This window comes from Anomaloglossus baeobatrachus, chromosome 5 (genome assembly GCF_048569485.1).
Source record: "Anomaloglossus baeobatrachus isolate aAnoBae1 chromosome 5, aAnoBae1.hap1, whole genome shotgun sequence".
In the NCBI taxonomy this organism is placed as follows: Eukaryota; Metazoa; Chordata; class Amphibia; order Anura; family Aromobatidae; genus Anomaloglossus; species Anomaloglossus baeobatrachus.
Window position 1 is genome coordinate 195,118,527 of NC_134357.1, and position 21,264 is coordinate 195,139,790.

General features: G+C 42.1%; 1 protein-coding gene across 12 annotated transcripts in view; it reads left to right on the forward strand.

Annotated features, from left to right (window-relative positions):
* Positions 1-21,264, forward strand: part of KCNMA1 (potassium calcium-activated channel subfamily M alpha 1) — a 1,029,133-nt gene that overhangs the window by 48,737 nt on the left and 959,132 nt on the right. For 11 of the 12 annotated variants that reach the window (XM_075349079.1, XM_075349082.1, XM_075349084.1 and 8 more), the window contains exon 1: positions 7,615-8,679. The exons of the other annotated variant lie outside the window; for it this stretch is intronic. In XM_075349079.1, the coding sequence (XP_075205194.1) occupies positions 8,386-8,679 (294 nt within the window). In that variant the 5' untranslated portion in view covers positions 7,615-8,385. Of the gene's footprint in view, positions 1-7,614; positions 8,680-21,264 lie in introns of those variants that run through there. 12 annotated transcript variants of the gene reach the window in all.

Here is a 21,264-nt window from a genome sequence, read left to right on the forward strand (position 1 = left end):
TTATTTTCAATATATCCTTTGGAGGCAATCCTTTGGAATCCTTTGGAGGCAATCACTGCCTTAAGTCTGGAACCCATGGACATCACCAAACGCTGGGTTTCCTCCTTCTTAATGCTTTGCCAGGCCTTTACAGCCGCAGCCTTCAGGTCTTGCTTGTTTGTGGGTCTTTCCGTCTTAAGTCTGGATTTGAGCAAGTGAAATGCATGCTCAATTGGGTTAAGATCTGGTGATTGACTTGGCCATTGCAGAATGTTCCACTTTTTTGCACTCATGAACTCCTGGGTAGCTTTGGCTGTATGCTTGGGGTCATTGTCCATCTGTACTATGAAGCGCCGTCTGATCAACTTTGCGGCATTTGGCTGAATCTGGGCTGAAAGTATATCCCGGTACACTTCAGAATTCATCCGGCTACTCTTGTCTGCTGTTATGTCATCAATAAACACAAGTGACCCAGTGCCATTGAAAGCCATGCATGCCCTTGCCATCACGTTGCCTCCACCATGTTATACAGAGGATGTGGTGTGCCTTGGATCATGTGCCGTTCCCTTTCTTCTCCAAACTTTTTTCTTCCCATCATTCTGGTACAGGTTGATCTTTATCTCATCTGTCCATAGAATACTTTTCCAGGACTGAGCTGGCTTCATGAGGTGTTTTTCAGCAAATTTAACTCTGGCCTGTCTATTTTTGGAATTGATGAATGGTTTGCATCTAGATGTGAACCCTTTGTATTTACTTTCATGGAGTCTTCGCTTTACTGTTGACTTAGAGACAGATACACCTACTTCACTGAGAGTGTTCTGGACTTCAGTTGATGTTGTGAACGGGTTCTTCTTCACCAAAGATATGATAAGATATAAAATATATATATACCATTCTTCTCACCTTTCCATACTCCAAAAATACTTGTCGTATTCCTTTGTAATCAGCGCTGAGGCTTTCAGCTGACATCGGCATGCCTGCTATGGATGAATCATAACGTCATTGCCATGTGATGCCAATGCTTAGCATGCCGACTTCAGCTGCCAGCCTTTGATTGGTCGTTGGTGTGCATTGCGGTACAGGGACCCAACAGGTCACTGTGCCACAATACATTTCAGCTGGATGTGTATCCTTGGATACCCATCCAGCAGAATCATTCGCTAGTGGTGGTGGACCTCTGCAACCATGATCATTATGCTCCTGATTTTTGCAGCTTTACTAGACAACAACCAGATGAGGAGACGGCAATGTGATTGTCCTGCCCCTTAAATGTATAGGGGCTGTCCTATTAACAAGATTTGTCACCTATCCATAAGATATATTTGAAATGTATTGATTGATTATTGATTCAACGACTGGAATCTCCACCATTTAAAAGGTAAAGAAAAAGTGAGCATGAGTGAATACTGCTCCACTAACTGCCAATTTATTGTATATAAGAGCCAATTAATGAGCAGTGCTATCTCCCTAACGGATAATTGAATCCAAGTCTTTTGAGCACCTGCTTTTGTGACTGGCTGGGATCCCGAAGGTCAGACACCCAACGATCATACAAACCCTGTAAAGAGTAACCAAACTTTACTTTAAAAACATTTTGTCCTGCATGGAAAGTTATGAAATGTTGCAAATCATTTTATAAGGGAATGTGTCTTCATTTCTGTAACAAAAAAATAATGTAGGTGACTTCTAAATCCCTGCTTCTCAAAGTCGATTGCCTGTCTTCACGTGCATTGATATCAGAATGAACTCATTTAGAGTACAGCTGATTGCTGTGAGAGGGTCAGCATTTGTCTCCTTCTCGAAATGTTCGGGCTTATGAGAAAAATCTCCAGCAACAGCTATCCCCAGAGTCAGTGAGCTGCATGTGCTGTGCGGACCCATCACTGCCATCATCTGTACTGCATATGAGTTTGTTCTGATATCAATGCAGCTGACGACAGGCAATAGACTGGGGTGAGGTAGGGACTTGGAAGCAACTTACATGCAATTTTTTTTTGTATTGAATTGAAGACATCTTCACTAAACTGATTTATAAAATAAAACACTGAACGTTTACATAAACCTCTGTACCAATGCTGGGCATCAGAAGCCTGAGTGGTGGTCTAAACACATTCAGCAATATCCTGGTGTGTATATATATATATATTAGCTTTTTTTTTAAGCTTAAATTCTTGTTTTAGATTATGATGACATTTTTTATTATTCATCTGTTAAGTTACAATGTTTCTTAAATTCACAACAATGATTTGCACTCCTGTGCTGCTATCCTAAGATGCTTCTAAATTTGGGTGGTTGTCATGGAAACTTGTGATGTCACTGATGGTATCACGGAATTCCCTGTGGCAGAGGGGCTAGAGGGCATACTTAGAAGTCACGATATGGATCTTCCCTGTATTCTTATAAATAGATCACTGATAATATTTACTATTGTGTTGTTGTTATTATTATTAGTCACTATTATTAGTTATCTGCATATGGACATAAAATATCAAATACAAAATAAGTATCATAATAATAGTAAGTCCAAATGGTTTTGAACTTAATTCATACTGTAGATTAATATTTTTTTTTTAATGAAAAAAAATCTTGATTAAAAACATGAAGAAAAAAAAGCATTGTGCTTACAATGTGTTTTGCTTTTCCATTTGAACATATTGAAATGGTCGTCTAACCTAAATAAAATTTGTTTTGGGCTGGATTCACACTAACGTATAGCATCCGGTGCCAGTACATCAGCTGCGATATGCTAATGACCCTTGGTTCACGCTGTGCTGCTTGTGTAAGCCGAGTGTCATGCGACTGTGATCGGATCACAGCTGCAGAGGAGAGGGAGGGATTAATCTCCCCATCTCCTCCATTGTGTGCTGATGCGATTATCGCACTATACTCGGATGTCCAATGTTTCACTCGCACCCATAGACTTTTATGGGTGTGGGTGACATGGCTGTCGCTGACAATTGCAGCTCGTGTGAATGTGACGCCCTGGGCAAGCCAGGGGTCACAGGTCATCACACCACCACACCCTACATCCCAGTAGGAACACCAAGGCTACCAAAATCCTTGTTGCCTTCCTCCAGGGGCTGATGTTCACACCAGGGGGTGGGCCAGGTGGTTGGCTCCGCCCACCGAGGAGTACACAGCCCTGGAGGCAGGAGGAACCAGGCAGAACAGTGAGGGAAGTGAAAGTAGAAGGAAGTGGTAGAGGAGCTAAGTGAAAGTGAAGTGGTAGTAGAGCAAAGAAGAAAGAAGTAAAAGTGAGCGTAGAAAGGCCTGAAGTGAGTCCAGCTAAGTGCAGGACAGGTCAGCAAGGTCAGCAACAGCGGTGATCGTCTAGAGGGGGACTGCTCGGAGGTTGCTGGAAGGACCGCGGTCGAGTAGTGGCCCGGCGGTCTGGAGCAGTATACGAAGGACAGTCAGCACCAGGGCAGGGGCCTCTCGGACCCCGGCAAGGCTAGGAGTTGCCATAATTTGCCGAATCCGTCAGTGAAGGGGACGTCGATCCCCCAACAACCAAGTCCTGATTGAAGACAACCGTCCAACCATTAGTGAGGAACACCGCCACCGCCAGGGCACCAGCTCTTCAGGGCCAGCGTCTGTGGGCAAAGTAGGGCTCCTCCGGCCCATATCCAAGCCGGGGAGCGGGTTACCGGTGGGAACCCATCGCTACCAACTTAGAAACATCAGGTGCAGGTCAGAGGGACATCACCGTTACCTGCTGGGAGAGCAAGTGCAGCCGTCCGTGGGAACCGTCTTTCCAGCCGTGTGGTTTACCGTAAAAACTGTGTCAACGTCTCAGGCTGAGTGAGTACCACAGTGCCGCAAGGCACAGCGCTGCCCCCGCGTCCCTGCGCCCACCAGGCCCTGCACCTTCCACACCATCACTGGGCCCCGGGATCACCAACCCCTACCCACGGAGGGGCAACACAACACCTGGCTGCTCCGCATCACCACTCCCGGGATCCCCATATTGAGCAGCGGTGGTTCTACAAATCACCACAACCGTGGGTGGCGTCACGGACTATAAACCATCCCCACACCCAACAACCCCTTTTCACTCACGAGCGAGGAGCGCCGCTAGAGTCCCCGGGATCCAGCCCATCGCTCGAGCCACCGAGCAGCAGCAGGCCGCAGCAGCCGCGGCAGCCGGACCCGAGCAGCGGTGGGAGAGCGCGGTGTCCCCTCCTCCGCCCGCGACATGAGCGTACCATTAAAGACAGTAAAAAGAGTAAAACATGAGCTACAGTAGCCAGGCTTTAACCTCTGCTCCTGTTCTTCTTCGATGCTATCTGTCTGGACTAGAAGTCATCTGACTAATGAGACCTGAGATTGGCCTCAGCAGTCAAATGACTGGAACTGCATGTCTGTCAGCAAAAACATCTGACATGGAAACTGAGTAAAGAAAACATACCGAAAAGCCCAAAAATTAAAAAAAATTGCATGGAAAAATATCAGATGCACTATAAGGGCTCGTGCAGGCAAAGTACTGGATCACACACTCGGACCAGTGCTATTCAAACGTGCACAAGTCTGCAGAATGCACAATTCGCCTCCGTAAATCAAATCGCACTCATCCATCAAGTCAATGGGTCTAAGAAAAGAATCGGACCTCATTCCGATGACATCCAAGTGCGCTCTGATTTTTATAGAATGACAACATGGAGAAGATGGAGAAACTTTCTTTCTTTATTCTCCACTCTGATGAAACCAGAGATCAGAGTCTGATCAATCTGATTAGCATAATTGTTTTGTTTCGGATGGAGAAAATACGTTTGGTGACCCTAGCCTTAGCGTGTTTTCCTTTTGAGAGCAATAGAAAGCTTACTTGTAGAATATTTTAGCTTTTATTATGTAGATTTTGGAGCATATTCTGCTGCAAAATCCATATCAGAATAGTCTGCTTGATCATACTGTTAAAGGGGTTATCCAACATTAAGAAATAAAAATAAAAATGTGTCCAGTGATTGGCTGCAGTGTTCATGGCCTTCCACATTAAAACAAGGATTGGTAGTGAGCATGAGGGTTAAAGCTGGACCGCTGTCGGAAAGACTAGGTATGTATGATTGATTTTGTTATTTTACAATATCTGCAGCTGTTTTAGGCTGTGTGCACACAGTGCATTTTTAATGCATTGTTTGATGTGTTGAGTGGAGTTTTGTCACAAAATAGCAATTAAATCCTTATGCCAGCAAAGTCAATGAGAATCCTGCAGTTCAGTGCCCACGTTGGGTATTTTTTCCTTGCAGATTTGGTGCAGAAAATAATCTGCAGCAGGTCAATTCTTTCTGCATTTTTGCCTGCGTTTTTCACCCATTGAATTTGATTGAAAAATGCAAGCAGGCAAAGCGTATCAAAACGCGTCAAAAATGCACTGTTTTTTCTGCCACTAGATGCAGAATTGTTGCTGAAATTTCTGCAACCAAATACTCAACATGCGCAAATAGCCTTACAAGGGTTAAAAGGGGGTTGACTAGGACTAACAGCTGTCACTCAGCATCTCTACGATCAGCGATTATCTGCTCGGTGTAGAATGGATGTAAATTATATACAGAACAGGAGAGGTACAACTTCACACATTGTGTATCGGAGTTTCCCAGGTACTGCACCTTATCTCCAATTACCTTGAATAAGAGGTAACGTCCAGTACAGAGCAGCCAATGGAAGCAGATATCAGCTGAGGGTTCCTGGAATCGGGTTTTGCACCCCCAATAATACGATGATGAACTTTCCAATGGATAACTCATCAATACAGTAGTCCCGGTTAACTAATGTTGAAAAAGATCTTAGTGCTAAATAACCCTTTTAATGTTGGATTAACTCTGTAAGGGAGCTGAATAGCACTGTATCATCAGTATGGGCCTCGGTGGGACTTAAGGCGGTGTTACACGCTACGATTTATCTGACGATATGTCGTCGGGGTCCCGGTTTTCGTAATGCACATCCAGCATCGTTAGTGACATCATTGCATGTGACACCTACGTACGACTACGAACGATCGCAAATAGGGTGAAAATCGTTGATCGTTGACAAATCGTTCAGTTTCAAAATATTGTTCATCGTTTGGAACACAGCAGACATATTGCTACGTTTGACACCCTGCCAACGACGAACAACATCCACATGACCGCCTTGGTCAAACAATATATCGCTGAACGATGTAGCATCATTTGTGAGATGTGTACATGTGACCGCTACAAAACGGCCTATGAGCGATCTCGGCAAATCGTAACAACGATCTGGGCGTGTCATAACGCTAACGAGATCGCTAGTGATATCCTTGTGTGTAAAGCAGCCTTAACACACATCTAAGATGACTGCACGGGTCCACCTTGGTCTGAAAAGGTTATGATGTGCAATAAGAATGTAATAAGATTGTTTTCAAATCACTGAATTTTCAGTTTCATCTCCAATGTTTATCACACATGGTTTGTCATAGCGATTCGTCTTTTCTTTTAGCTCTTTTTGTGTAATATGAAACGCATTATATTCACATTAAGAACACTTTTGTTTTAGAGTTCTGCTATGCTCCATACTATTAGTATAGGGTTTTTTGTCTATAAGAGTTGGAAAACACCAGAAAAACAAATTACAAATCTAACAAGACTAAAAACAACACTAAAACTGCTTGTAGCAATTGTATGGACAAAAAGGTTTTAAATTCATGGTGTATTTTACAAGCTCTAAAATGGGCAGAAAAATGTTATACATGGTTTGCATTTTTAAGCTATTACAATGTGGGATCCATGGCCCAAAGCATATTAACATATATAGTCATATTCAAATAGCTAGAAAAGGACTATGTCCAGTTTGATGGCTATTATTACACAGTCCTCAAACTGACTGTAATCAAGTAAATTCTATGGAATGACTGAATGTTTAAAGGGGCTATCCTCTAAAACATATGCATCATGCATATAGCCACAGGATAGATACTGCATGTATAATCACTGTGGGTGTGACACTGGGATTCTCACAATGTTACTAAACTGAGGGTCCTAAAGTCTCTGTGACTGGAACTGCAGTGAGCATGTGCGACAACTGCCCCATTCACTGCCAACAGCAATAATGCTCATACAAGCTTTATATTGTTCCATTCGCTTAGGGGACTTTGGGTCCCCCATTGTCAGCATCAGTGGGAGATAACCTATGATCTATTCTATGATGTTTTTATGAGAATACCTCTTTAATGCAGTTTAACCCTTTAAAGCCCTATTTACATATTGAAAATAATTAGCCTCTATGCTCACATGGGTTCCAATGGTGAGATGAGCCTCTTCTTGCTATACTATAATTCATTATATGAATAATAATAATAATAATAACTATAATAATAACTAAAAGAAGAATAAAAGTAATAATAATAATAATATAATAATAAAAAGGAATAACAATAATAATTCTCTATGTGTAAGTAAAAATGTAAGTAAATATTTACATACGAATTATCAACAAAAAGCAAGTGAAGTATCATCCTGTAGCAGTCTCCCATCTTTCTCCCCTCCTCACCTTCTTTTCCTCGGGTGCTTCTGCATCTTTGCCTAGGATGTGACAGAGGCAGCAGCACTGGAGGAGGAGGAGGAGGAGGAGGGACACAAGTGATCAGCTGGGAGGATTACAGCCTTGAACAGTCCAGGAGAAAGAGGAAAAGGGAAGGTAGGAGGGGTGAATAGCAGCAGGCTGGCAAGCAGCGTGGAGAGGAGAGACACAGGAGGAAAAGGAGAACACCGCAATCTGTGTCCAGTCGGGTGAAAGGAAGGCAGGAAGACGATCCAGAAGGATCTTATTGATCGGAGAAGTCAGCATCTGGGAATCCCCTTCATTGCCTGCCATTCCTATGGCTTTACAAGCTGCAGGAGAGCCGAGGAGCCAGTGCTCACAGTAAGGGGCTGCCTTAGAATAATAATCAGACAGTATAGAAAGGGCTGCGAACAGGTGCTGCAAATGTTGCCGCTTTTTATGTAATAATGGATGCTTGTTTACCAAATGCAAAACAATGAGTGTCTGCCATAGACATCCCTGGCAGCATTGCTTGGTATTTCATTTATATGCCATGCTCAGTTTTCTTTAGGGAAACAGCCCACATACATAACCACGCATCAGGGAGAAATGAAGGACTGGCTGGGATCTGCTCCTACTTCTTATTGATGGAAAGACTATGACAGCTCTGTACCAGGTGCTGGGGTAGCCTTGATCTTGAGGATCCCCCTAGTTTGTGGAATGAGATTTTATAGCCAGAGCTAAGACAGTTCTTGTGTCATAGGACTGCCCTTATTTTATGCAGAAGAGGCAGTCGGAGAAGGCCCCATCATTTTATTGACCTGCCCCTTTCCATTGCAATATGGCTAGCGCAGGAATTTGGGGGCTGATACATATGTGGCTTTCAGGGTTTCCTGGGTCCTTCTGTTAGCAATGGCAAGTGGCAACAAATCCCAAAGTAACTTCAGTAGCCTTGGATTAACCATGAGTGCTATCAACAACAACAACAACCTGCACCTGGACTCTGTCCATACATCCAGAGGGGACCCTGCCCTCATTATTCCAGTCACTGTGGAGGTGCCATGTGACAGTCAGGGACAGCGCATGTGGTGGGCATTCCTGGCCTCCTCAATGGTGACATTTTTTGGGGGCCTTTTCATTATTTTGGTATGGAGGACCCTTAAATACCTTTGGACTGTCTGCTGCCACTGCGGGGGCAAGAATAAGGTAAACATATTTGCATGTGAACTTATAAATGTAATTGGGGGTTTTGTGATTTTGCACTATTATTTCCAATGGTATAAATGTTTCAGTGAAACTGTTACAATTATAGAACTCAATCATCATTTCTTATTTATCTTTTATATTTTTGCATGATGTGATATTGAATTAATTTATCCATTGTATTAATCGTCATCATCTTGACAATTGCTTTGACTTCTTTTTCCTCCAATAAACCTTACACATGTCTTAGGCATCCAGCAATTCCTGAACCTATTCACATAATTTAGTACTATTGTAATAAAGTATTTGGTGTTTCTCCATTCGGTTGGTGTCATGGCCAGTATGAGTCAGCTCTATATTGAAATGATCAGTTGTCGTCCTATATGGTCAGCTTAACTCTAGCGATAATGTCAGTGTGACATCACATTGCAGCAAGGTTCCATCACAACTTGTCCATGCCCAGATCCTTAAAGAGAAAGCATAGCATTAATACAAAAGATGCACAAATTGAGCACAAGAACATGGGTCAGACTTGACGTAAACTTTCAGTGCTTGAAGTTACTTTATAAGATGTACAAATAAATTATATTTTGGTAATGTGTTAGCCAGAAGAATCGATGTAAACACTTTTATGCCTGAAAATGACAAAAGTATTCGAGTAGTGATACCTTTATTGGCTAACCAGAAACATTATATTTACAACATACTATTAATAAATTGGTAAAATGGGAATCTTAGCGCATGATCATGTATAACAGTTTATATGAACATCTATCATAACTAAACTTCCACCTCATATTATATTCCAAGATGGGGATTTGGACTACCTCAAGGATAAGACCAACTTTAATCAAACTTTTACAAAACTTTGTCTTTTTTTAAAATCTAATATAATCCTAATTTTCAGTTAACCTTGCCTGGTCTAATCATATACATACCGTAATTTTACATTTGAGTTGGCAATTTGGTGATATTTGAGGAATAAGAGAAAACAAAGAGTCAGCTGTGTCTTCCAGAAGCAGGAGGAGGTGATTTAGGTATAATGTATAAGGTTTTTGTCCTAGAAAATGCCATTAGCTCTTAGAATTGGCCACCACGCTTTAAAAGGGTATTTAGAGTTCAGAAAATGCAGACTATTCTCAGTGTAATGAAGCACAATTTTCCAGCATTAATTCCTTGCAGCTACCAAGATCTCTTCTTGCTGTCCTCCTATAGGAAGCTTCTAGGTTTTGCTCCAGTAGATTCACACTACGGTTTTCAGAGATCTTAGTTCTATACCTGTGTGTCCATCACATGACAATGACTGATTTTAATCCCCTGGAAGTGATTATGTTACTATAAGTAGCAATCTTTGACAACTTTGTTACATTTATGTAGAAAATATATTCAAAAGTTGTATATTTATCATTTTAATTATAGAATATATGCACTTTTTATGTTGATGGTATAATACACCTTATGTTCCTTAAAAATTCTGCCCACTTCGTGTGTAAGTGGCATTTTCTTACCTATGCTGCGTAACTACGTGAGATGATATCTCTCTAGTCTCTAGTGCTGCACACAAATTGAAGTCCAAAACTTAATTTTTCCATTTGCCATGTTCCTTTATTATATTATTCTCTGCTATTATGTTACTCAAATAAAGTATATTTAGCAAAAAAACAAAAGCCTTTCATTTCCCACAATCTTCCACTTGCGTACAAAATGAATTTGCTGGACTAGGACAAATTGCTTTCATAAAAAGTTTCTATTGTAGGAGTTTACAGCCATGATATACTCATTGGCCTCAGAATCTAGAAATTCGAAGATTGCCGCTTTCATGCTGATATTACCAAATTTTCATTTACCAGCAAAATAAATGATATGTTCTCGGGAGTATACAGTGTGTGCTAACTTTAATGGTAGCTCACACTTAATAGCTAGCTCCCTTTACAGGGAATCTGCATGTCATAGTGACAGCCTGAACCCATTAATATGACAGGGAGCTGAAACGATCAGTTCCCTCTAAGTTACAGCGCTAAACGCAATGCTAAGTCTACGCAGCAGGTCCTCACTCGTGGAAGAACGGCTCTTGTGTTGCTGTGTCAGAGGAATCTCCTGAAATTGTAATGATATCACAGGCTCTAGGATTTGCAGAGATTACAAAGGGAGGACCTTGGTGTTGTTGCCTTCTTAGCAGCATCAAATGGAGCATTGATAATTCATTCGTCAATTTTAGTTATATATTTATTTATATTGTGTTGCACATATGGCACCCACAAATTGGATAGCACAGTACACAGTGTAATTGCTCACATCAGTCTCTGACCATAATGTGGCTCACAGTCTAATTTTCAGATCTCAAAAAAATTCTTAAAGGCCAGGTATGCATGTATGGGGCCACGCGCACCCTTTCCTGGCCATTCCAATTGCCATAAAAGAATAAGTATAAAATACCAATTCCCTTAAAAGCAAGTGATCACAACCTCATAACCTGAGATGTCTGCAGCAATGCCATCTTTACCACCGGCACAATAAGAATATATCTTGCTCCATTCACACTGCATATCATAAAACTTAGTCTTATGTCCACACTAGTGTGCATAAGCTGGAAAAGGATGCATTAAGTCTAGGGCTACATGAATATTCTTTATTATGCTTATAAATATATTCTGTTTAGACAGATTATCCACATACATTACATTTTAGATGATGAAAATGGATGATTTTGCTGATAATGACCAATCATTAGGGGAAATTTAGTAACAAATGATTTTTTTGAGCCGATAGATCATAGACTATTACTATTTGAAGTTGTCTGTGTTAGAAATCTTAGCCTAACAGTCAGACGAAAGTTGATAACCTCTGAAGCAATATTTTCCAAAACTATTGCTAGTATTGCTATCAGGACTGTAATGACCAATATGTGAATGCCTGCGTGTATACAAATTGCCTCTTCAGAGAGGAAGAAGACTCGAACTTTAGTGCCTCTGATTGGAAGTAGCAGTCCTAAAAGTCAATATTGACCCTTTAACAAGCCATGCTATATGATTTAAGATAAAAGCCAAACCAGAATCTCAATTTGTTTAGCTTTTATATATGTCATATGGCAAGGCTTGTTAAATGGTCAATATTGACTTTTACAATTGCTGCTTCCAATAGGTGGCACTGAAGTTCAAGTCCTCTCCCTCTCTAAATAAGCAATGTACATATATAATTTACTTGAGGAGCATTGCATGACTTATAACTCTCCTTACACTGGCATGTCAAGCATGTCACTCTCCAGAAGGAGAAACCTTAATGGTACTTTACACGCTGCAATATCAGTACCGATATCGCTAGCGAGCGTACCCGCCCCTGTCAGTTGTGCGTCACGGGCAAATCGCTGCCCGTGGCGTACAACATTGCTAACACCCGTCACACAGACTTACCTTCCTTGCGACGTCGCTCTGGCCGGCAAACCGCCTCCTTTCAAATGGGGCGGTTCGTGCGGCGTCACAGCGACGTCACATGGCAGCCGTCCAATAGCAGAGGAGGGGCGGAGCTGAGTGGCCGGAACATGCCGCCCACCTACTTCCTTATTGCCGGTGGACACAGGTAAGTAGATGTTCGTCGTTCCTGCGGTGTCACACACAGCGATGTGTGCTGCCGCAGGAGCGCGAACACCATCGTACCTGCAGCAGCAACGATATTTGGGAAAGGAGCGACGTGTCAACGAGCAACGATTTTTCATGTTTTTTTGCGCTCGTTGATCGTCGCTCCTTGGTGTCACACTCTGCGATGTCGCTAACGGCGCCGGATGTGCGTCACTAACGACGTGACCCCGACGATATATAGCAATGTCGCAGCGTGTAAAGCACCCTTTACATCTGGGTATAGATTGTTCATCAGACTACTATTGGCTCTTTGGTTGTTCAACTATTAACCCATTTCTTACTAATGTTTACTACCATCTTTACATACAATGTAGGATACCCATTTAGCTTTAAAGTTTATTACATTGGCATATAAATAGGGTAATTTTGACTATGTGAACACCACAGTTAATGTGTCATCTAGGCTTTGGGACTCAAACCTGCATTTTGTTCTGACCTTACTGTTAAATAAAGTACATATACTCAGTATTACTATACATTACAATTGGGATCCAGTTTTTTACACTTTACCTATATATATATATATATATATATATATATATATATATATATATATTTATATATGTATACATGCATATATAAATGTATATATAGTGTTGATTAGAGATAAGCGAATCCGAGGTTCTGTGTTCGGTGTTCGTACCAAACACAGTCTTTACAACAAAGAACAGAGTTCTGGTGCTTTACACATGAACATCACTCGTGCGATCATCACTGTGCTCACGTACACTCGGTGCTCAGCCCAGTGCGAGCCACTTGCAGTGTTTGAGCAGCTTGCACTGGGAGTAACAACAGCATGATTGGATGTAGTGTGCACCAAAATAAAAATTGGAAAAACCTTGCTCACCCGCCCCCAGAAGTGTTCTGTTTATGGCTGGCTGCATGTGGGTGGAGACCCAAACTGCCCAATTAGTGACTTCCATTGACATTCAGGTCAAGTCCGGGTACCAAACTGAACTTTATGTAAAGTCCGGATGAACCCCACCAAACTGAACATCCTTGGGTCCGCTCATCTCTAGTGGCAAGCACAAAAGGGTAACAGTGTTTTGAACTTTTGACTTTCAGGCTTCATAGCCACTCACCATCCACTACAGCTTTGAGCGCCAGACTACCTTTATTTTAAAGACACTCATTTTGGCTATCCTATGCATACATTTGACTTCCAACTATTAGCATTAGTTATGCAGATTCTTGTCATGTTACTGCAGTGTTACTATTTTGCTCCTTGTCTTTCAAACATTTTTTTCCTTCCTGTATACTATAAATTATAACCTGTTTTAACATTCACTAATAGCTCAGTGTTTTACTAGGTTGATTCTCAACTGAAAGGTCACTAGTTCAAATAGAGGAGCTGCCATGAAGAAGATTTTCCAAAAAAAGAGAAACAGCATCATCCAGATCATAGATAGTCGTCTCCAGGCAAGGAAAATTGCCAAACTGCATCATGTGAGTGCCATGACAGTTGGAAGAATATGAAATGAAGCCTATACATCCATGCAAAATTCAAGCTGTGGATGTTCAACAAATTGTCTCATCACGATGTCTATCAGTTCTGGCACGACAAACATGGCAGTAGAGGTGGCTCCATAATAGTGAGATCACAGAGGTCCATGCAAGCACTGGGCAACAGAGGTTACACAAGTCTGGAATGGTGGTCCGAAAAAAGGTGAAGGAGCCTCAACTTTAATATCATCATAAGAGACATCGGCTCAAGTTTGCAAAGAAATACTACTAAAAGTGGACAGTATAACATTAGAAGCAAGTGATTTGGAGAGATGAGATGAAAGTCAATAGACTCTAAGGGGTGCAAATGGGTTTGAAAGAAACAAGGGAAAAAAGAGCTGACAAAAATTGAAGCAACTGTCAAGTTCGGTGAAGAAAGCCTGATGATATGGGAGTGTTTCATAGCCAAAGGTGTTAGATACTTGACCAGGATTGATGTTGGTCTCAATGCTGAACTATAGGTGAGTAACCTACAAGGTTTGAGAAGGATGACATAGTGTTCCAGCAGGACAACGTCCCAAAGCATACATTGAGACTAGCAAAGAAATGGTTCAATGACAATTAACTAGAGGTGTTGGATTGGCCCCCAAAGTCCCCAGTCCTCAACTCAATAAAACACCTGTGGGTAGAGTTGAAGAAAATAAAAAAGTTATATACATACCCAAGTGAGCCGACCAGTATGCACCAACATTGGGAACATATAGAAGAGACCTGGGAACAGATTTCGGTCGAGACATGCTTGAATCTGATCAAGAGCATGACCAGAAGGATTCAGGCAGTTCTGAAAGCCAAGCATGGATTTACAAAATATCAACTAAATAATAGAAATTAAAAATTAGATTTTTAGGAGCCAAACAGTAAAAATGCAGAGACATGACAAGAATCTGCATAAGTAATCATATGCTAATAGTTGCATGTCATATTTCTGTATGAGACAGCCAAGATGATTGTCTATAAACTGAAGGCAGTCTCACGCTCAAAGCTGTAGTGGATAGTGAGCTATGAAGCCTTAGATTAAAAAGATGGAAACATTGTTAACCTTTTGATTGTCAATTTATATATAAATATATATATATATATATATATATAGATATATATATATATATCTATATATATATATATATATATATATTATATCATGTGTTTTATTGTGGCACCTTTATATATATATGTATATATATATACTAGAAGGTGGCCCGATTCTACGCATCGGGTATTCTAGAATTTACGTATTGTGTAGTTCATGTATGATTTTTGTTATATATATATATATATATATATATATATATATATATATATATAGATGTTGTGTGTAGTTACCAAGTGTTTGTGTAGGGCACTGTACATGTTCTGGGTGTTGTCTGGGTGTGGCGGGGGGTGAGAGCGGTGTTGTATGTGTGTTGCGTGTGTTGCGTTGTTTGTGGAGCGCTGTGTGTCTGTAGCGTTGTGTGTGTGTGTGTTGCGCGGTTTGTGTGGGTGTGGTGTGTTTTGGGGGGAGGTATGTTTTGTGCAATGTGTGTGTTGTGCGGTATGTGCGTATATTTATGTATGCCGCGGTGTTTGTGTGTTGGGTGTTGTGTGTGTGCGGCGTTGTCTGTGTGTGTGGGTGTCTGTGTATGGCGGTGTTTGTGGTTCCCAGTGTGTGTGTGGTGTGTTGTGTGTGTGTGTTGGGGGGAGGTGTGCACCTCCCATCGTGCTCCATCCCCCATGCAGCGCACCCCCCATTGTGCCCCATCCCCCATGCTGCGCACCTCCCATCGTGCTCCATCCCCCATGCTGCCCACCCCCCATCGTGCTCCATCCCCTATGCTGCGCATTCCCCATCGTGCTCCATCCCCCATGCTGCGCACTCCCTATTGTGCTCCATCCCCCATGCTGCGCACTCCCCATCGTGCTCCATCCTCCATGCTGCGCACTCCCCATCGTGCTCCATCCCCCATGCTGCGCACTCCCCATCGTGCTACATCCCCCATGCTGCGCACCCCCCATCGTGCTACTTCCCCCATGCTATAATAGTTCTCCTATTATACTCAGAGAGGAGTATAATAGGAGGACTATAATAGGAGGAGTAGTCCTGGGGGGAGAGGAGTATAATGCCGGCTTCCTGCACATGTGTACCGGGAGCCGGTGTAAGCTGGTAACTATGATACACATCGGGTAACTAAGGTACCTTAGTTACCCGATGTGTATAATGGTTACCAGCGTTCACCGACTCCGTCACGATCCCAGCAGCGCAAGGTTATGTCTGGCGATGCGTGCGGAGGGCCGGGGCGAGCGGCCAATCCATGCGGAGGGCGGGGCCAGGCCAAGGCGAGCAACCAATCCGTGTGGGGGGCGGAGGCGAGGCGAGTGGCCAATCCGTGCGGGGGGGGCGGGGCCATGGCGAGCCCAGCGGCCAATCAGCTTTGTGTCACCGTAAGGACACAATTTTGGAGCAAGACAGACAGACAGACAGACAGAATAAGGCAATTATATATATAGATATATATTTATATTATATATATATATATATATATATATATATATAAAGGTGCCACAACAAAACACAATCTATGCCTAAAGAAGGCAAAAATTGGCTAGACTAAGGCGGGCTTTACATGCTGCGACATCGCTAGCAATTGCTAGCGATGTCGAGCGCGATAGCACCCGCCCGTTGGCGATGTCGCTGTGACCGCCGAACAATATCTCCTCAAGGGGGAGGTGCGTTCGGCATCAAAGCGATGTCACCGTGACTTCACTAAGCGGCCGACCAATAGAAGCAGAGGGGCGGAGATGAGCGGGATGTAACATCCCGCCCACCTCCTTCCTTCCGCATTGTCGGTGGATGCAGGTAAGGAGATGTTTGTCGTTCCTGCGGTGTCACACACAGCGATGTGTGGTGCTGCAGGAACGACAAACAACATCGTACCGGCAGCAGCAGCGATATTATGAAAAGGAGCGACGTGTCACCGATCAATGATTTTTGACGTTTTTGCGATCGGTGATCGTCGCTCCTAGGGTTTACACGCTGCGATGTCAGTAACGGCGCCGGATGTGCGTCACTAACAACGTGACCCCGACGATATATCGTTACCGATGTTGCAACGTGTAAAGCCCGCCTAAGAATTAAGAAAAAGATATTCAACTGCACAATACTGTATTCCATGATGTCCCTGGTTATGAAGGGGTTACACAGACTAGCTCTGTTACTTGAGAATACGCTTCTATATAGGCAAGTAAACAGATGGTGGATTCAGTGCGATACATTACAACACTTCTGTATGTCTGTTATTATGGTGTCTCCAGCTCTTTTGTAGCTTTATGACCTTTTGTTTATGCTGTGAGACCTGTTTGTTAATGAGTTGTGACAAATGTATAATTTACATAGATTTTCCCAGCATTGCTGCATTTAGTGCTGTCCTGTACAGCAATAATATTGTGTACTATATTTTAAGTTCTTCCTATAGACATTCATTATAGACATATATCTGCAATTGTATATGAAATTAGAGTACTTAATCTGGACCTTTCTGCGTTATCAATGAAGTCATTAAATATTTTACTCTCTGGATTCTCTTCCATTGCATAAACTTTTAGCTGCTCTTTAGCTTAAAGGGACCTGTCATGTGGAAAATGGTTTCTGATCTGAAGGCAGGATGTCATAGACCAGGAGGAGTTTATCAGATTCATATACATTCTTGTGGGAAAAGTTTGAGTAAACCATGTATTTTATTTATTGAAATCCATGGTATTTGTATGTATATGAGTCAAGTGGGTGGTTCAATTCAGTGATCAACAGTCTTCCCTGTATGACTTTGCTGCAGATAGCTGTCAATCACTGAGTAGGACCGCCCACTGGACTCATATGCATACAAGCACCAGAGATTTAATTTACTAAAATAAATAAATAGAACAATATATACTGAATCTTTTCCAATAAACCTATATAACATTCTGCTCCTCTTGTCTCTATACTATGCCATCATCAGATCAGACTGCATGTGTAGCGTGACAGGTTCCCTTTAAAATGACATTATGGGGTATACATTTTTACTAACCACAAATTTAGTGCCTTATATATATCCGAGTATAAGATCATTGACACTTATTTAATATAAGGGCTGTCACAGGGGCGTTTACTGATGCATTATTGAGAATAAAGAGGCCTCATTCCTCAAGCCTTTGGTATAATCCTCTGTATTAATTTAACCCTCTCATGAATTTTTGTGATTAAGACGGAACACTCTGCTCCCCCTCCCATGACTATGACTTCCCGTCACTAGCCAACCTTCATAGAGACTGTTGCTAGGTAGCCTTGTAGTGTCATAGCTCGGCAGGATGGAGAAAGTGAAAATCAACACGGTATATACGGAATATGAAGGAAATCAGCAAGGCCTACCCTCACAGGAGGATAATTAGGGCGATGCTGCTATACAGAACATAAAGAACAGATCCTACATAATCTATATTTGGTTTCAACCAACATCTACGCTTAAAAGATCCGTGGAAACAAATGGCTGTTTCTTTTAAGAACTCTCTGCAATGTTGCTGCCTCTGAAAGCAACCTGCCTGTGCAATATGGCAATTCTGCTTTCCAAAGGGAATTAGCATCAGAGCATTGTTACAGCTCTATTCTGTTTTGCTACGGCTATAGCTTGATTAATATATCGTGCTGGTTTTTTTTATCAGCTTTCTGTATTCTTTTACTACATTTTTTTATCGGCTTTCTATATATTTTTACAACATAGACATAGCAGCTAGGTTGCCTACAATGGGTTACACCAGACCTGGGCAAAGTGTGACACTTTTGGGCAACATCTGGCCCTTTGGCTGTTCTAGTCTGGCCTGTGGACCAAGACAGCTAAAGGGCTGAAAACAGTGGCCCACAGGCTACACCATGCCCTCGCCCGCCCACCAGCCACTATCACCGCCCACTTTGTGCTACCAACCTCAAGATTCAGATAGTGGTGAATATATTTGTGCAGGACTCCACTCCGCCAGCTGTGTGCCTGAATATAGGGGGTTGCGCAAATTCACATACTGAATCTAGGGAGGTTTTATTGGGTCTAATTTTGTACATAGGTGACTATGTGGGTGCTCCCACTGTATAAAGAGGGCTATATGGGGGCTCATACTGAAAATAGGAGGCTCTGTGGGGTCTCTAACCATATATGGAAAGGTTATGTTGGGACTGATACTGTATATAGGGGGCTGTGGGGGCTGATACTGTATATAGGGGGTTGTGAAGGCTCATACTGTATATAGGGGGCTATGTGAGGGCTTATACTATATATAGGGAGGCTATTTGAGGACTCATTGTATATATGGATCTATGTGAGGGCGGGTACTATAGTGGCTTCATGGTGGCTCATACTGTATATTACGGGCTATGTGAGGGCTTATACTGTGTTTAAGAGGCTATGTTGGGTTTCATACTGTATATAGGTGGTTTACCCCTTTTGTTTAGTAGTTTCCTTCCTTCTCTGTTTTTTCCCCTGTCTGTCTATATCTGTGATTTTCAATTCACTGTCCCGTTCCTTCCTGGGGTGAGGTAGAGGAAGAAGCAGATCAGGACTGGTCAGGAGTAGGACCAGGAAAGAGACTCAGGCATCCCCACTATTAGGGGTATCCCTAAGACTAGGGATAGCATAGGGCACCCTAGCTTAGGGGCCCCGGTTCCCCTTTATCCCAGAGTGATCATGATACTAATATTTTGATATATTTGCCTGTGTGGATTAGATGGTTTGTTGCTGACATATGGTGAGAAATTCATATCAATAGCACCATTAGAATTGTATTTACTTACATATTTGGTGACAGGTTCAATACTTATTTCACCCCTGTAAATGTTGTAGTGGGATTTTTGACCTTTTATGTTCTGCAGAATGAACGTGAGGTCGTTTTTTGACAAATGTTTGAGATGTTGACATGTTACTTCTACTGAAGGATTGGTAAACTTTCTGATTATCCATTGTGTTTAATGTACGGAATTCGTGTCTGACTTCCAACTACAATTCTGAGCATCTTATATCAATAATGCAGTTATGGAGTAGACGTAGTCTTGAATTAAGCCTTCCTCAACCTGTGCTTTGTTTACATTGGAATATTGACTGTACTAATATGTAACTGGGATACTTGACAATCTCACTCCTCTGTATGTTTTATAGTTATACTAGCTGTACTAACCGGCTTTGCCCGGGTTAATACCTGTTGTTAACAAAATAGAATGTATTAACAAAAATGTATTCTGCACACAAAAACCACAACAACAACAAACAAATACATAGAAATATAATTATTAAAATGCAAAAACTAAGCTAATAGAAGCATTTCACAATATATATTTCAACACCACAGATATTCCACACAGATTTAACTAAATTGGCCAAGTAATGTGCTCCGTCTGTCTCTTTCTAGGTCTGTCTCTTTCCCGATCTGTCTCTTTCCCTGTCTGTCTCTTTCCCCGTCTGCCTGTCTCTGTCTGTCTCTTTTTTTGTCTGTCTCTATCTCTCTGTTTCTTTCCCCCTCTGTCTCTTTCTAGGTCTGTCTCTTTCCCAGGTCTGTCTCTTTTCCCGTCTGTCTCCCTGTTTCTTTGTCTGTGTCTTTTCCTGTCTGTCTCTTTCCCTGTCTGCCTGTCTCTGTCTGTCTCTTTCCTTGTCTGTGTCTATTTCTCTGTCTCTTTCCCCGTCTATATCAAGGTCTGTGTCTTTCCCCATCTATCTTTGTCTCTCTCTCTGGCTGTCGGTCAGTCCCTTTCCAGGTCTGTCTCTTTCCAGGTCTGTTCCTTTCCAGGTCTGTCTCTGTCTGTCTCTTTTCCCATCTGTCTCTGTCTGTCTCTTTCCCTGTCTGTCTCTATCTCTCTGTCTCTCTGTCTCTTTCCCTGTCTGTCTCTGTCTGTCTCTCTCTATCCGTCTCCCCACCAACATCTTATTACCTCACATATAAGCTTCTTATACTATGAATGTCTTTTGTTTCTATAGCAACCAATCACAGCTCCTACTAATAACCTGTAGTTCCAGGCTCCATTTACTTTAATTGAGGCATTTTTTTGGAGAGTAACTGTAAAGCACGGGGTTAAATTTTCATCTCAAAACATAGTCTACGACGTTCCCTGGGTCACGTGAGGTGTCTGTGCAAAATGTCGTGATTGTAAATGCAACGGTGTGGATACACTTTTCGTTTCACTTTTTCCCCATTATGTAGATAGGGGCAAAATTGATTAGTAAATTGGAATTCGTGGGGTTAAAATTTTGCCTCACAATATAGCCTATGACGCTCTTGCGGTCCAGACGTGTGAGTGTGCAAAATTTTGTGGCTGTAGCTGCGACGGTGCAGATGCCACACACACACACACACCACAATATAACTATACACACACACACACACTATATAACTATACACACACACACACACACACACACACACATTCAGCTTTATATATTAGATGTATGTTAGATTACTCAAAATATTA